Here is a 17,210-nt window from a genome sequence, read left to right on the forward strand (position 1 = left end):
CTCAAGAATCTAATGAAAGTCGAGAAAAGAAAGTTTATGAGATTGACTTTATGACATCTCAAAATATTCAAATTTTTTATAAAGGGTATATAATTTGCAATATAGATTTTAAGGTTCATTTAAGACTCTAAATGTTGTCCTAAAAGGTTCATACTTTTTTTTTATTAATTTATCTTTAAACTAGTCACTATATTTTAACTATAACTCGAGCACTTGAAATATCATAAGCCCCGAATACAAATTTCCAACCGGTCAACGACTTATTTAAATATTTGCTCTCAACATTTGCACTCATTTTTTATGCCACATTAATGAGCTGGTAATTAAACTAGATCTCCACTGCACGAGCGTTAATGTCAACTGCTTCATGTAATAATAACCATTTGGATATGATAGCCCTCAAAAACATAAACAAGTAAAAGCTTCATGGAGACATTAAAAAAGTGAAAACCTTTTTTCCCCCCAAAAATGAAACAGTAGCGTATTGGAGTGGGAAAAGAATTTAAATACTTTAATAATTTTTCTGTGGGAATTTGTTAGGTGATTTGTAAGCAAACAGTTAAGTATTATAACTATTTATTTTTAACTCATGGGTTTCAATGACCTTAGGGTGTTCTCAGCTCTTTGTGATATAATTTTTTAATAAAAAACAAATTTGATAAATTGTATAATACAATTATAAAAGCTAACCCTTCACTTTAGATCCGCTCCTGGGTTTTCGGTGACCGCCTGGCATATATCACGTTCAGAGTCATTTCAGAAGGTCAGTTTTTCCAGCGACTACTGCCCAAAAACCGGAAGGGCAAGGTCTTATTTGGTCTAGAACAAGCCCAGAAACTTTCCCAAAAATAAATAACACACATGTATGTCGATTTTTTTTTTTTAAGAATTTTAATGGTCTCGTTTCGGTTTTCAACTAAAATTAGAATAAATAACTTAGAGGCTAAACAAAGTAACTTTTGGTGGCAAATGTGTGTGGAAGAGTACTCCGCGGGATTAGTCGGTGCACTTGGAGGCCAGGGTGCACATCAGAGTCTTGGGGCAGAAGAGCAGGCTCTTGGAGCAGCTCATCTTGTGGCCCTTCATCTGGCCCTGGGCGTTTTTGTAGCAAACAAAGTAGCTGGAAATGGAGGTCTGATCCGGGATCTTGTCGCCCTCCTTGCAGTAGTACTTTCGCTTCTTCGCCGGAGCCGAGGAGATACTGCTACTCGCACTGAGTCCACCGCTAAAGCTGCCGGCCTGGATGATGGTGGGCCTGCTGGTGGTGCTCGTGGTGGCTAGTAGATTGATCTCCGGGAGATTAACCACATACGAGTCCCCCGGATCCTGTTCTATATTTGAGGATATTCCCGGTGAAGCCTGCTGTGTTTGGCTGCCATATTGCTGAAGGAGATTGGCTAGGCTCTGAGCCTTCTGCGCCGCCTCCTGTCGCCTCTTGGCCTCGCTCAGCATCTTGATAGCCTCCATCTGGAGCCTCCGATTGGTGTCGATGGTATAGCCACTGAAAGCAGGCATCACACTGCCACACTGGGCGTAGGTGGGAGCATCGCATATCCTAGTCTGCTTGTTGAAAGCTGTGTACGGCGGGCAGGAGTAGGACAGGACCTTGCCGTCCTTCTTGGAGCAAACAAAGTAGCGCGTGCAATCCGTTTGGTTGGGCTGGCGGACACCTGCCTGGCAGGTGATCACCTCCACGTTACCCAGATCGTTGAATCCCCCCGGCGTCTTGGTCATCAATGGGAGTATGGACTTCTGGAAGACATCTAGGCTGATGAAGTTTCCGTTAAAGTTGACCAGCTGGCCATTGGAAGAGGGCTTTCCGGGGTACTTCAGTGGATTTATTTGTGGACTGCCCGTGAACATGCTCATTTCCATGTTACCATCAGAATCGCTATAAATACTACTGCTCATGGTGGGTCGTGGCATGTACGGATGGTGATGATTGCTGTGGTGATTCTGAAGATGATGTTGCTCCAAATAGCCGGCCGAAGGTGCTAATTGCTGGCTCATGTCGCTGCCCAGATTCGCGCTGCTGTAGGTCAGTACGTGAGGAAGAGTGTTCCCATTCATATTCCCGTTTCCATTTCCATTTCCACCTCCACTCTGGTAGTCGTCCATCATTTCGATGCTTTCGATTTTTTGCGAATTGGGTCGTATGTTCACCCTATCCGGATCGATTTGTCCCGGAAACATGTCCATTGGCCTGGGCATATTCATGCCCGGATACGATTCAGTGGCCTGGAACACTCTATTGGCGTTGTGCTCTCCCAGATGTGGACTTGGAGTGTAGTAGTTGGCCACTGTGGCGGCCGAGGGCTGCTGTTCAAAGGGTCGGGGCGTGGTCAACGTGTAGTCACTGGCGAAGGGAGACTGGGAACCGTACTGTCCGGAATATGTGCTGGCCACGGTGGTAACCGATACTGGTCTGGCTGTGGTCATGTACTCCTGATTGGTGGTCACATGCTTGTCCATACTGGGATACATGCCCAAGCTATTGCCATAGGTATCCAGGACCTCCTTTTCTCCGGAGCTCGTGGCGGACAAGTGTACCGGTATTACGTTGTTGTGTATAATGGTGGTACTTGGTTTATTGTAGCCATTGCTGGATGATCCTCCACCGGAAGAGTGCTTTTTGTACTGCATATAGTGGGGATTCAGAGGCGGTGGTACGCCATAATATTGCTGGAAAGGATTACCCTGAGGAGAAACGAAAACCGGTTGCAAGATGGGCTGGTAGTAGCCACCATTAAAGCCCGGATTGGGCAGAACCTTTGGCAGATTCTGGGCGGCTATCATTTGCTTCGACAGCTCCAGGACCGTTTTCAAAGTATCCTCCGAAATCTTTGGCTCGTGATCACTGTACTCGTGACTCTGCGACGGATGGTGGTTGGAGTAGGAGCCCTGCTCCTGACTCATTCCATAGCTAGAAGGCAGAGCAAACATCACGGATCCTTCCGGACGATTCACGACAATCTGGGAATTGGCGTAACCCTGACCGGGACCAGTGCTGTGGGTGGAAAAAGGCAAGGAGTTCGATAGCATTAGTTTGGTTTCCGGCTCCATGCGATGGTGACTCAGGTGCTCCTGCAAGCGGGTTTTGTTCGACGTAGGTTCTGGTAGCTTTGGTGTGGTCTTCGGCGGCTCCGTGGTTGTTGTGCTAGGAGTTGTTGCCTCCATGGGGTTCATCATTTCGTAGCGATTCTTGATGTCAAAGTGCGCCAGGAAGGCATTCAACTGATCGGGCCGCATCTCTGTCTGGGGCTTATCTGTTTTCTGGTAGGTCTGCTGCAGTCCGTCTATCAGTTGAGACAGTCTCTGTAAATGGGCCGTCAGCTTGGGATCAATGGGTGATCCCGGCTTGGCCAGTTCACTGACTCCAGCCGCCTGTGTCAGTTCGGTTTTCAGTTTCTCCACCTCCGTCCTGTGCTCCAAATGAGCTTCACTTGGCTCCTCCCGAGTTTCCGGCTTTGGCTGTGGTCGGGGAGTATCCAGCTCCACCAGTTCTCCATCGCCACTCGAGTCGAAATTGTGGATAGAGGAGTGATCTTCCTCTTGGTTGTTCTTTCCCTTGATCTCTTCTTCCTCGCTGCTCAGCGTGGAGTCCAGGACAATCTCCACGGTACCATCATGCTTGGGATCGGACTCACTCAACAGCAAGCCCGCCTCGTCCAAATCATTGACAATCAATATATCCGCATCTGGCTTGGGATTCTCTGTGGAGCTCAGTTCGCTGGGCGTGAGGCACTCCCAATCCTCGCCGGGCAGCACACAACTGTCCAGGCTGGACTCGTAGACCAATCCCTCCGTGCATTTCACAGGAATCCACACGTGGGAGTTGGAGGGAAGTTCACGGCATTTGTAGAAGGCATCGCAGCGGGTCTTGTGGGGCCGTGTCTTTTCAGGGCAGGGTTTGCCTTTGACCGGAAAGTTTAAAAAAGTTTATAAAAAAGAAAGATAATACAGTTATATTAGCCAAATTTTCTAGAAGTTTTCAATTTCAAAAAAGCATTTTCAAAAGTTAGGTTTTATTAGGAAATATTCTTTTTTAATCATCTTAGAATTAAATGTATATCAATCCATAGTTTTTCAGTTCATGTTAATTTCACAGTTTTTAATCTTTTTTTTTAGAAACCAGATCACCATCTTGTTAACTTTTAAACTTTGATTTGAATCTTTAAGAATCACTTTTTTCTTCCGTTTACCTTCGGAAAAGTAAAACAAGCCCGTTAATACAAATGCACAAATCAAGAACTCCCTCATCGCGTATCCTTGTCGCGTAATCCTTTGTGACCGTAATCCAAAATAAAGCGTCTGGTCTACTCGAGGCTCGCGTTCCGAATGACTGAAGATCCGGAGCGGTTGGCATATTAAATTTGATCATTTTCACTTTGAGAAGCAGTTCTCCGTTGCTCCGAAACTCGAGCAATGTGTGAAAAAAAATGTCCGAAAGCTAACAAACAACCTGTCCACTTTGGTTTTTCTTGGCTCTTCTCTCGCAAGTTTGAACACGGCGCTCGAATTAAAAACGGTTGCTAATATTAAGTTTAAACAAACCATTATTGTGTTGTGGGAAATTTCACTTTTAGTGCGTATTTCGTTTGAATAAATGTGTAATAAAAAGTGAAGTGAATAAAATGACTTAAGAAACTATAAAATAAGCATCGAATATTAGCTAATGCAGGTGTACTAAAAATAAAGTGCTTGTTTAAAATGCGAATATTAAAAATTTATACAGTTTTTTGGATTTATTTGCTAATTAAAATATAAATTATTAATAAAGTAATGTAAGGCTTCTTACAATTTCGCTTAATATGAAGTTTATTCAACAAAAAATTTAATTTTGCATTGCGCGTTAAAAAATATAGTTTAAAATAGGTGCGTGTCCTAGCTTTGTGGTCTAAAAAATCGATAACATGACAGGGTGATTCCCGCCAAAAACCTATCGATATACAATGAAGAGCCCCTGTGACCAGACAAAAGTGTATCTTAAATAAAATCGATAAACGATTTTTGGCCCTAAACAATAACAAACAGGGGTACGGTCACACCAGTGGCGAGGAATAACAAACTGACCTAAAACAGGCATTACCAGCTCAAAATCTACCCTAAAACAAGGATTGCTATGCGGATGTGGATTTTGTAGATTTTCAATATCTCTACACAGTCTTCAGTGGCGCGGCATTCTCCGCGGATAGCGGCCAATTAATCTAAGCCCCGCACCTGGGAGACAACAAAAGCACACACACCCAGGCGTGAGCTGTAGGAGCCTCAAAACTGGAAGAAGAAGAGCTGCAGAAGAAGGTAAGGCGACGGCAGGTAGAAGGAAAAATTCGTAAGAAGTGGAAATTGCACAAAAAAAAATTGAATATCACCAGAGGTTGGTGCTAGTGTAGTGGTGCAAACGGGCTGCCGCGCGACCTTTGCCTCAATTACAAACATTCCACACACACACATGCAGGGGAGTGGGAGAGGTAGAAACTTTTTTTTTTGGCGTGCGTTACATGACCACGAAAATATTGGTAAATATATGTATTGTAGGTGTAATTGTAAGTGATAGTGTTTGCTTGGGTGGGTGTGAGAGTGCGTGTGTGTGAGTGGTTCGGTCGATAATGGTCCCACGTCAAGGAAGTTCAAGTGCGAGTGTATGGGTGGGGTGGGTGTCAGCCCACCACGCGCCACCCCCCACCCTCCTTTCAGCCGCCCTGTGAAAAGTGCATTCTTGATTTATTGACAGCTGTTGCTGATTACATTCTGGGCGCTTGCCTCCCTCGCCGGGCCGACAGGCACACTCACTCCCATCCAACACACATAGATAAATTCCCTTTGTTCCTCCTCGAGTGCCAGTGTCCACATTATATGGGGCTTCCTCCGGTGCTGATAAACACTGTGAGCGGCCAGCGGCACAATATTTGTCCAAGATAATCCCCACAAAGAGCCGGAAAGTGTCTGCTAATTGCTAGTCTAAGCTGGCAAGTGTGATGTCTCAATTAAATTCATTCAAAAGTAATCCACAATCGGCTGTCCGAATGCAATTTATATTCGAAAATACATGTACATTTAATTAAACTTTTTGCCACTCAGTGAATACCTGAGTCAACGTGAAGCCCTAGAGAATGTTGAATAAACAAATCGAAATTAATTGCTTTGCTCGGCGGCCGCTTTGGGGCTCTCACGTGTTCTGGCAAAAGCCTTAAAGTGCAAATGAAACTTGCCAATCAATATGCAATTCCCATTCAACAACTGAAATTTTATTCGTTTACCGTTCCGTTCAGTTTCCTTTATTTTGCTGATGAGTCACATTCCATGGCACATTATTATACAATCTATTGTGGATTTGGTTGGTTGGCATGCTATCGAGGTGTTTGCTATCAAAATTATAGATGACCAGCAATCGCTGGGGAAATGTACAACCAACAAAAAATAAAAATGAAAAAAAAGCAACACAAACAGCCACGAATTATGGCAAAAATTAATAACTCACAACACAGTGCTTCACAAAATTGTAGGCTTGAAGGGAAAGTCATAATAGATTTCTTATCAGCATAAATAAATTCTTCGACTGGGGATTTTTGTTTCGTAGCTTAGAAACTCATTATTTGTTTATCGTCAAATTTCAATCACCCCTCTTACTCATTCTTCTATCATTTACCCTATATTTATTAATACAAACTATTAGTCTGCTAATCGCGAAACGGACTGTAGCGATAATTGCCAAGTACAGGCCTGAAAGTGCCTCACTTTTGGTCCAAACCAAATCCGTAAGACCAAAAAAAAGTGAGGTCTGGTCGTTAATTGTTTGCCAGCCATATTGTCGTTTTAAACTATATACCTATATATTATATACTTGTGGTTTAAGAGGGTCTATCTTATCTGCGGCTAGTCGCTTTTATAATGCTACAAAGACTCCCCAGATTAGGCCTTAAAACTTGTCAACTCTCAAGTGCGCTCGAGGAGAAATGCATTCCAACTAACCTTGGAGAGTTGGCTATATTTAGGTTAAAATATACCTTCCAAAAAGCCATTCTAATAGATCTGAAAAGAGTACTTTCCGCTATTGAAAAAAAAACACACATTTACGTGTGTAGACCTTGTTTCCGGACTTATCTTATCAGCTCCCGAATACGCAATTCACCATTCGATACCCGCCGATGCCAATAACTTATTCCACATTGCTTTCTCTTTCAGGCCGATAGCTTCCCGGAGTGGTGAGGGTCACTCAGGAACAGAAACAGAAAGGAGAAGACCAAAAAGCAGGAGACACTAACCGCAGGAGGAGGAGGAGGGCCAGCAACAGCTCGCCCACCCACACACAGCCACTAAATGGCCGATGGAAATGGGCTGCCAGCGGGTGCAGCTTCCGGCGGCAGCATCGAGGCCGGACAAACAGTGAATGGAGCCGTGTCCGCCAGCACCAATCCCTCCACCAGCTCAGCGGCGGGAGCGGGAGCGGTGGCAGGTGCTGGGGCGGGGGCCAGTGGGAGTGGCAATCAAGGATACCATCAATTAAGCGTGACAAGTGAGTAAATGAGCAGGCGAACGCTAAACGAATCAGTTTGCATAATTAATTATGAACGAAAATCCTTTCAGTCGAGGAGGCCTCGCTGCGCAACAATGGCTTCCTCAAGCCGAATCCCTACGTGGAGCTGCTCATCGACAGCAAGAGCAAGCGGAAGACGGACCTGGTCAAGAACAACTACTTGCCCAAGTGGAACGAGGAGTTTACTGTGCTGGTGAGTGTCTTAAATGGTTCAACTTTCACCCTGCATATCTAAACGATTTATTTCCCTTGAAGATCACACCAAACTCCACACTCCACTTCAAAGTGTTGGACCATTCCAGTTTCCGCAAAGATGCCATGCTGGGCGAGAAAGTCATCTACCTGGCGCCCATTCTGCGCTACTTCAACGGTCGCTGCGAGTTTCTCGAGCTGACGATGGACCTCTTCGTGACCAGCAAGTCGGACAATCGACAACAGACCAAAAGCGGCGAGTTGGTGGCCATTCTCAATGGCCTCAAGCTGGACATGAGCAAGCTGCAGGTTCAGGGCGCCGCAACGGCGCCACAGAACGGAAATCCACCCGTCCAGGCGGTTAATCCGGCGATCGCCAGCGATGTGGCTGCCGGCCGTAGCTTCGAGATTTACCAAGGAGTGCGAGCGAGGATGCGTTTGCGATCAAGCAGTGGGAATAGCAACGGCGCCGAGAGCCGCTCACCTCTGCCGAATGGCACAGCGGAAACGAGGCGGACCGCCCCGGCCCCGCCCGTTTGGGAACAGCAGCAGCAGCAGGCCAACCAAACACCCCAGCCCCAGCAGCCTCTGCGCATGGTGAACGGAAGTGGGGCGGCAGTGCCGCAGACTGCGCCCTATCCCCAGCAGCCCCCCGCTCCCGTACTGGCACGTCCATTAACCCAAGTCTACGGAGCTTTGCCGGATAACGCAACGCCAGCTGCGGTGTACTTACCAGCCGGAGCTGGAGCTGTGGCAGCTGTGGTACCAGGAGCTCCCATGGACCAGCAGCCTGGCGGACTTCCTATTAGCCAGAGCACGGATCCGCAACTACAGACCCAGCCGGCGGATGATGAGCCCCTGCCGGCGGGTTGGGAAATCAGGTTGGATCAGTATGGCAGGAGGTACTACGTTGATCATAATACGAGGTCCACCTACTGGGAGAAACCCACACCTCTGCCCCCCGGCTGGGAGATCCGGAAAGATGGAAGAGGCCGAGTGTACTATGTGGATCACAACACCCGGAAGACCACCTGGCAGCGACCGAACAGCGAGCGACTGATGCACTTCCAGCACTGGCAAGGCCAGAGGGCTCATGTGGTGGCTCAGGGTAACCAGCGGTACCTCTACTCGCAGCAACAGCAGCAACCGACAGCGGTGACCGCCCAGGTGACGCAGGACGACGAAGATGCTCTTGGTCCATTGCCAGACGGATGGGAAAAGAAGGTGGGCATCTTAATGAGTCTTCAAATTATAAATTTTATAAAATTTTTCTTACTTTCAGGTCCAATCCGACAACCGTGTTTACTTTGTGAACCACAAAAATCGCACAACGCAGTGGGAGGATCCGCGCACCCAGGGCCAAGAGGTGAGTTTGATCAATGAAGGTCCTCTCCCGCCTGGCTGGGAGATCAGGTACACGGCCGCCGGCGAACGCTTCTTTGTGGATCACAATACGCGTCGCACCACCTTCGAGGATCCGCGACCAGGTGCCCCCAAGGGAGCTAAGGGCGTTTATGGAGTGCCACGCGCCTACGAGCGCAGCTTCCGTTGGAAACTATCGCAGTTCCGATACCTGTGCCAGAGCAACGCCCTGCCCTCGCACATTAAGATCACGGTGACACGACAGACGTTGTTTGAGGACTCCTACCACCAGATAATGCGATTACCCGCCTACGAGCTGCGGAGGCGTCTCTACATCATATTCCGCGGCGAGGAGGGGTTGGATTATGGCGGCGTGTCTCGCGAGTGGTTCTTCCTGTTGTCCCACGAGGTCCTGAATCCGATGTACTGCCTGTTTGAGTACGCGAACAAGAACAACTACAGCCTGCAGATTAACCCCGCCTCGTACGTGAATCCGGACCATCTGCAGTACTTCAAGTTCATTGGCCGCTTTATCGCGATGGCCCTCTACCACGGCCGATTCATCTACAGCGGATTCACAATGCCCTTCTACAAGCGGATGCTTAACAAAAAGCTAACCATCAAGGACATCGAAACAATCGATCCGGAGTTCTACAACTCACTTATCTGGGTGCGGGACAACAACATCGATGAGTGTGGGCTGGAGCTCTGGTTCAGCGTCGACTTCGAAGTGCTCGGCCAGATAATCCATCACGAGCTAAAGGAGAACGGCGAAAAGGAACGCGTCACCGAGGAGAACAAGGAGGAGTACATAACGCTGATGACAGAGTGGCGAATGACGCGGTGAGTTGCATTACATTTTCTTAACTTTAACTTTTAGATGAAATAACTATTTAATCTATTGTTTCCTTGTTCTATGCTCTAACGCTTTAATATTCTATTTTCATCTTCTTCACCATCAGTGGCATTGAGCAGCAAACTAAGACGTTCCTGGAGGGCTTCAACGAGGTAGTACCCTTGGAGTGGCTCAAGTACTTCGACGAGCGTGAGCTGGAGCTCATCCTGTGCGGCATGCAGGACGTGGACGTGGAGGACTGGCAGCGCAATACCATCTACAGGCACTACAACCGCAGTTCAAAGCAGGTTGTCTGGTTCTGGCAGGTGAGTTGGCAGGCGTTTGTTCTTCTAAACTCCCCATTGTAACGACTTTTTGAATTTTCAGTTTGTTCGCGAAACGGACAACGAGAAGAGGGCCAGGCTGTTGCAGTTTGTGACGGGTACGTGTCGTGTGCCAGTGGGTGGATTTGCCGAGCTGATGGGTTCCAATGGACCGCAACGATTCTGCATCGAAAAGGTGGGCAAGGAGACGTGGCTGCCGCGCTCCCACACCTGTTTCAATCGGTTAGACTTACCGCCGTACAAGAGCTACGATCAGTTGGTTGAGAAGCTGACCTTTGCCATCGAGGAGACTGAGGGCTTCTGCCAGGAATGAGTGGCAGTCGATTTGTGGTCGGTTTGTTGATTAATGTTTAATTCCAGTTGAACGTCCTCCCCTATCCCCCATCCCTTAAAATTTCCTAATTCCCTTTACCTTCCTATTTGACGACCATGTTGCGTTAATAGTTACTGTTATTATTATTATTAAAATTACTGTATACTGTATACTGTAAACAACAAACACACAAACAAAAACATATATACACACTTATGTATGTCTATATTCCTATGTTCGCTACCACCTAAAATGTGTACGTACAACTAAGCCTTGATTATATTTAGCAGCATATCAAATTTAATGTTTATTTGAAGCGAGAACTGTCCCAAAAGATTATATTATTGCTAAGATGTGATTAAATCCCTTTTTCGATCCGCAAAACCTATATGTTTCGTACGAATTTCGTATCATTTTGTTGGTTAAGTGAAACGTCCCAAAATACTTTGTATTATTTACCGAGTTCGTTCAAGGTATAGTTGTACAGATTGTTTTTAAGCATCCCTCCGTTTTTGGCCGCAACTCGCACCGCAATCGCAACCAAATGTTACGTTTCTGCCATAAGATTGCACTCTGATTGCTTCTAGTTAAAATTTACAACGAGCCCCACTCCGGCTAGCAATGTTTTTAAACCAATGTTTAAAGAATGTTTTTTTTATTTTAAATATTTATATCCTCTTAAAAAGAAACACACAAACACACTCGGACATAAAATATATATCGTGAGAACTTGAAACACCGCAATACAAACAAAATACTTTAGGATTTTAACAGACAAACAAAAACGATACACTTACACAAATAATAATTCTAATAATTGTTGTTAAAAAAAAAGGAAAAAAATAACTAAAAACTAGAAGGTCAACAGCAGACTCACATATTACTTATGCTATTTAAATGTGCAGACTAAGACAAATCGGAGGATAAGTTCGGAATGTGGCGTATATAGGGTTGATTGTGTACGAGAACATATTATATATATATTATATATTAAATAGATTTTATTTAGTTTAATGCAACGTGTACTGTATTATATAAAATAAATGCAAAAATATTTAGTGATATATAGTCGTGTAATATACGTTTGGATTTCATCAAGCCCGAAAGTCCACTTAAGGGCACTTGCACTGCCCGTTTGCTATGCTGTGTCGACATTGCGGTTAGTTTTCGCTTAGTCAGCTGCCAAATCGCTGATGCGGCAATAAATTTAATTATTTTAAGCGCATTTCTGGTCAGCCCTTGCAATTTTAATGCCTCACAATTAAAATTTATATAAAATATGTAAAAATAGTAAAATTCCCGCCACAGTTCAGTCTCGTTATGGCGGCTACTGGCTACTGAACGTCCTGCCACGATGGACCGGCGATAACATCATCATTATCCGCGGTTGTCTAACCCATATATTTTAGTGCTTCCTGGTGGGTGGTGTGTTCCCTTAAATTTAACAAGCTGCTCCATTATTTATTGCGGTTAAATTACAAAATCGCAGCACTACAAACAACACAAACAGATAAATCATTAAAGGATGTGTGGGTGGTACACTGGTCTAAATTTTTATTTTTATAGAGTTTTTTTTTTAATATATAAAATATTACATAGAATTTCTATATATGGACTGAATAGGGAAGTATTAAAAATAGTCTTCTCTTTTTTTATGATTTAGAAATATTTTTAATTTAAAAAGAGTTAAAAATGTGGGGATTTCTTTGAGTGCCTTGGAATAACACCTTCACGCTGCTTTTTAGTATTGGTCCTGCTGCTTCCTGGGCTTCAGGCGCCACATTCTTGATTCTGTGGCTTCCATTCCGGTGCTTGTATTGTTTCGTAATTACACCCCCGTCCAAAATGGGCGGAATCATGGTTCAACGGAGGCGGCACCTTTCGGCACCCACCTGGGACACCACACGGTAGGTGCAACCAATTTTCACTTTCATCCATGATTTATGCATTCGTGTTGCCTTGCCAACGGTTGCAGTTTTTAAAGTTAATAAAAGTTCGCGGCAAGCAGGACATAATTGCTGGAAATTCTGTCCGCAAATAGCTATCGCATTTCATTGTTTTATTGTTCAGGGATTGCATTCTACCAGTTTTGATTCGTGGTCTTTCAGCATGAACTGGATATCGAAGTTTTTAACCAATATGTGATGTCATGTTTAAAGTTGGTTTTAAAAATCCATTTTCAACTTAACAAAAGTATTATTTTTGTGAAAATTCTCTTAAAGTTTTTTAATCTCCACAAAAAATGGAAATAAGAGCCTCTTAAGAAATCTGGATCTTATCTAAAAAAAAAAAAGTATACAGCAGGCTACTGAAAGCTTCTCTTTAGCTATAGCTACAATTCAAATAGTAACGTATTTGTTATCGAGCTCGATAGTTCGAGTAGAGTTGCCATACAGTGTTCATGTGATCATCGAACTTAAAATCTGATCGATTTTTAGATCATTTAATTTAGATCACAACAAAAAAGAGGGACGCTGCTTTTAAATTTTTCAATAATAAAGTGAATTGTACTTAAATAGTTAACAAAAAATGGCTAAAATGCCAGGAATACAGTGAGATATACACTAAAAATGTAAAATCCGTTTATACAAGGATATATCATCTTTTAGGAGGACTCCTTTGAGTGAAAAGGGCAATAATCTAGAAGTTCCTGGCGAAAAAAAGGAATTCATAACTCCAACAAAAATCCCGGTTATGCTAGACCCTTTTAAGACACCAGAAATACGGTATGCTGTTAGCCTAGAAATAGTTATTTAATTAATCATACAAGTTTTTAGTCTCGAGCGTCCTAAAGAGTTGCTGGAACGTTTGAAGTTATCCGGCTCGGCCTCCCGGGTGTGGTAAGTCAACAATCCTTTAATTTACATTCAAGAATTGATAAATAAAATTCCGAAATATAAGCAAAAACGTACCGTGCTCCATCACAATCTGCACTGAACCACGTCCATTGCGCTCTAGGGAACTCCTCGAGCAAATGGGTCTGCCGGTTGCCGCTCACCGTCGTTTCGCTTCAGCCTCGAAAACAGGCCATGAACCCCCCCGGAAAACTCCAAACAAAGCAACGTGCATTACAACGAGTACACTGGTGGTGCCATCAATTGGATTCTCCTATCCGAAGGCAACGCCGCCAGCATCCTCAAAGCGAAGGTTGGCATTCCAGAACGAGTTGGATAAGGATTCGTTACGGCAAAAGCATGAGAGGATTACAGCGCGTCTGAAAGAACTGAAAGTAGAGGGCTGGCAGGCAAGTGCAGAGAACCGGTTGCGTCGGCTCAGTATTTCGGATCTTCTGAGCCTGCTGCGCTACCTACTGCCCACGACAGGGGTTAAATTGGCAAAGCCGGTGAACAGGGATTCCTATGTGGCGCTTTTGATGGAGGCACTTCAGCTTCTGGGATATCGCAAAAAGGTCAATCCATCTTGGCTCCGAATGCCGGATGGTAATGTGCTGGAAATTCTTGATTTTCTGTTGGATTTCGTCGAGTGTAGCGAGGAAGGCAGCCTCTGTGTGTTTCCCATTGTCGGAGAGCAGCAAGCATTCGAGCAGGTAGCAATGTGTTTTGGATTAGACTCGGAGCAACTGGAGCAGAAAAGGCTGGAATTGCTAGCCAAAGGGTTGGCCACTCCGAATGATTTGTTGCATCTGCGACGGAGGCTGGAAAATCTCAAACTTGAAATACACAACTTTGATTTTGAAGAAAAATTAAATGCACTAAAGACAGAAGAGCAATGCCTTGAGACCGATTTAGTCAAATGTCGCCAGGAAATTCTTCTGGTTAGCGGAGAAACCGCAGACTATGAGAAAAAAATTGGCGAGATTTCATCTAAAAACCTCACTATGCAGCAGAAACTAACGAAGTTACAGAATCAGGTGGAACATCAAATCTACACACCTCACGCTTACACAAGACTTCTAGATCTGCGCGAAGAGCGCTCCCAAGAACTGAAACTGCATCTTTTAAGAATTCAAGAATTTTCCGAGCGTCTTAAACTGGCCCATTTAAAATTCAAACGCTGTCGAAAAGAACTGATGGAAACTATCGAAGCCTTTAATGTACAGATGCGTGATTTCGAGTACTCATTGATTTTCAAAAACGACCACCAGATATCCCTGCAATTACCTTTAAATCCCACACTACAAGATATCCGAGACCGGGTAAAGCAATTGCAGCAACGCAGAAGCCTACTGTCGGCAGTTAAATGAATCCACAATCCCCTGAGAAAAGCCACGCATCTCATTGAATCTCATAGAGTTAATTTAAGCAAATATTTGCCTGTAACGTTAGTTGTACACTGAGCCCACCAATTAAGCCGCCGGCTCAGTCATTTCTCTCGAGTTTTGCAAATTTATTCAATTAAATTTATCAAGTGGAAGTCTGTACAAGGACCGGGCTTAAAGTTTATGTAATTGACATTTGAATGAATCATTGATTACACTAAGTTAGGGGATGTCACCTGAATTGAGTACAAGACAATATAATGAACATTTGTAAATATAGTTTATCTTAAAGTTAAAATTTTAAATAAAAGCTAGCTTAGTAATTAGTCTTTAAGCATATATGTAAAGTAAAATTATTGAAATGTGTCACATTTCCAGCCCTAGGGTATATGCCAGAGAGAGCGTTAAATTTTCTAGTTGCATATTCGTAGAAGATTGGCATTAATTTAGAGGTCCTGCTCCAAGGACATACCATAATGATGGGTAGACGGATGGTGGGGCAGCCCGGTGGCTGGATGGTTGCCTGTATGGCTGCCGGTTCTGGGGTTAGATTTATAATGCGTTTGTGTTTGTGCCCCAGAGTGGAACTAATAATCTTATTACTCAACTGGAAGAGATGCAAGCCAGCGTCTGACGCACAAACAACTTTGAAACTATAACCGCACTCACCAGACCCACACCTACATACATGCCACCACATTGCTGTGCAATTAAATAGGGAACTGCATAAATTATTTCACAGCAGCCATGGGCTTAAAGCCACTCACTCTCCTATGAAAATCCCAGGCGGCAACAGAAGCATGGATTTGAAATAAAATACATGAATTAGTGTAATGGAAATGCGAATTCCTAAATCAAACAATGCCGACATTTTCAATGCAAATACATCCCTTTTAGTACAATACATCCCCTTGCCCTATTTCCCCAATAAGCTAACACAACGGACCAAGAATTTTGGGCAAATTAAACAATAACAACACACTTACCACACCTAGAGTGCAGAAGTATGTAAGGAAGATGGTAAGGACAACGTTTGGAGAGTGTGTGCCTGGGTGTGATGCAGGCCAAATGGCAAGATTATAGTTGGTTCAGGCCCCGACTTGGAATTAGTTATCTGCTTCACGTCGTGTGTCATAACATACTTGCATCCTCCAGGTAACCAAAAATATCATGCTCACCTTTAAAACTTTCCTCCAGCTCTGTAGGACTGAAATAATTATGGCTAAGACGGTAGAAGGCAACATACAAGTGGGGCAAGGACGTCTCTGCCTTGTTGTTATTATTTTGGCCCATAAAACAAACACTTCACTGGCAGAAAGGGAGAAGGCATTGAACACATCTGACTGGAAGCAAAAACAGCAACATCGCTGGAGTGAAATAATCGCATATCGTAAACTTTGACTTCGGGCTAATGAAGAATGGCTAAGACGGAGCCTGGGCTGGAGCCAGAGCTCCAATTGAGTTAATTAGCCGAGAAGAAAGCATCCTGGGAATGGAAACTGTCATGGTTCATGGACAGTAGGGTCTCTGTAATTGGTACTCGAGTATATTATTTTTCCTTAGTTTAATTAGTAAAAGTTAAAGGTGTTGTGACAGAAATAACTTCACCAAATTATGAATTATCTTTCAATTACAAGTTATAATCGATAAATATCGATTTGCCACTGTACTTTTCAACTTGTTCGATTGTCAAACAAACAAAAGAAAGTCTCTGGAGAAAATAATGGAGGAAAAAGCTCGCGCCAATTCCGCTGTGTGAAGAGGGAACCTCCGAAAATCAAAAGGCACTTTTTTCTCTTCGGCATCCTTTACTTTTCCTTTGGCGCTAATGGAAACTACTGATTCCTTTCCCCTACTCCTGGAGTTCGGGGGAATCCCCTGTCTTCTAGAAGTTTCTAGATGACGAGATAGCTTTAATTTCGAATTGCACAGCGGAAGCAAATGAAATTTGTATGCGAAGCATCACAAACCACCGAACGACTAGCTGACTGAACTGTTTTCTATAGAACCACAGAATACGGACTAGGGGCTATGGCCAATGGACTCTGGACTAGCTGCCACTTCTAGCCGGAATGGGGGGAAAAAAAGAAAAAATGTCAACTGCAGCGTGACCAAGTCCAGGAGATGAACAGCGAACAGGACCAGGAGACGAGGACGAGGACGAGGACGAGGAGGAGCAGCCGATGTCGAGTCATGCCGTTGCAATATTTATGCAGTTTGTGCTGCGTTCGCTATATTTGACAGTTGCTCTTCCGCTCGGCTGTTGCAGAACATCGGGGATATAATATCCTTTAAGCGGGTATAGATATCCTCGCAATCAGAGCATGTCGATTATGTCAGTTTATTTGAAAAATATGAAATATATCTTAAATATCAAATAAGAAATAAAGAAAATGTGTTTCAAATTG

The 17,210-nt window shown here is 44.2% G+C and overlaps 3 protein-coding genes across 3 annotated transcripts; 2 read left to right on the top strand and 1 right to left on the bottom strand.

The window, feature by feature from the left end:
• Positions 1-756: 756 nt before the first annotated feature.
• Positions 757-4,842, bottom strand: LOC6498122. The gene is made up of 2 exons (XM_001962087.4): positions 4,203-4,842; positions 757-3,914 (listed from the first exon to the last, which is right to left on the bottom strand). Exons 1-2 carry the CDS (start codon positions 4,258-4,260, stop codon positions 997-999), a joined length of 2,976 nt encoding a protein of 991 aa, XP_001962123.3. The 5' UTR covers positions 4,261-4,842; the 3' UTR covers positions 757-996.
• A 160-nt stretch (positions 4,843-5,002) lies between these two features.
• Positions 5,003-11,647, top strand: LOC6497419 (E3 ubiquitin-protein ligase Su(dx)). The gene is made up of 7 exons (XM_001962086.4): positions 5,003-5,301; positions 7,186-7,516; positions 7,588-7,730; positions 7,793-8,953; positions 9,012-9,934; positions 10,054-10,252; positions 10,314-11,647. Exons 2-7 carry the CDS (start codon positions 7,321-7,323, stop codon positions 10,581-10,583), a joined length of 2,892 nt encoding a protein of 963 aa, XP_001962122.1. The 5' UTR covers positions 5,003-5,301; positions 7,186-7,320; the 3' UTR covers positions 10,584-11,647.
• A 1,311-nt stretch (positions 11,648-12,958) lies between these two features.
• LOC26514293 (kinetochore and Eb1-associated basic protein) lies at positions 12,959-15,141 on the top strand. Its single transcript, XM_014906826.2, has 4 exons — positions 12,959-13,135; positions 13,193-13,309; positions 13,361-13,423; positions 13,485-15,141. Exons 1-4 carry the CDS (start codon positions 13,113-13,115, stop codon positions 14,785-14,787), a joined length of 1,506 nt encoding a protein of 501 aa, XP_014762312.1. The 5' UTR covers positions 12,959-13,112; the 3' UTR covers positions 14,788-15,141.
• Positions 15,142-17,210: the final 2,069 nt, after the last annotated feature.

Source organism: Drosophila ananassae, chromosome 3R, assembly GCF_017639315.1.
Source record: "Drosophila ananassae strain 14024-0371.13 chromosome 3R, ASM1763931v2, whole genome shotgun sequence".
Classification (NCBI taxonomy): Eukaryota; Metazoa; Arthropoda; class Insecta; order Diptera; family Drosophilidae; genus Drosophila; species Drosophila ananassae.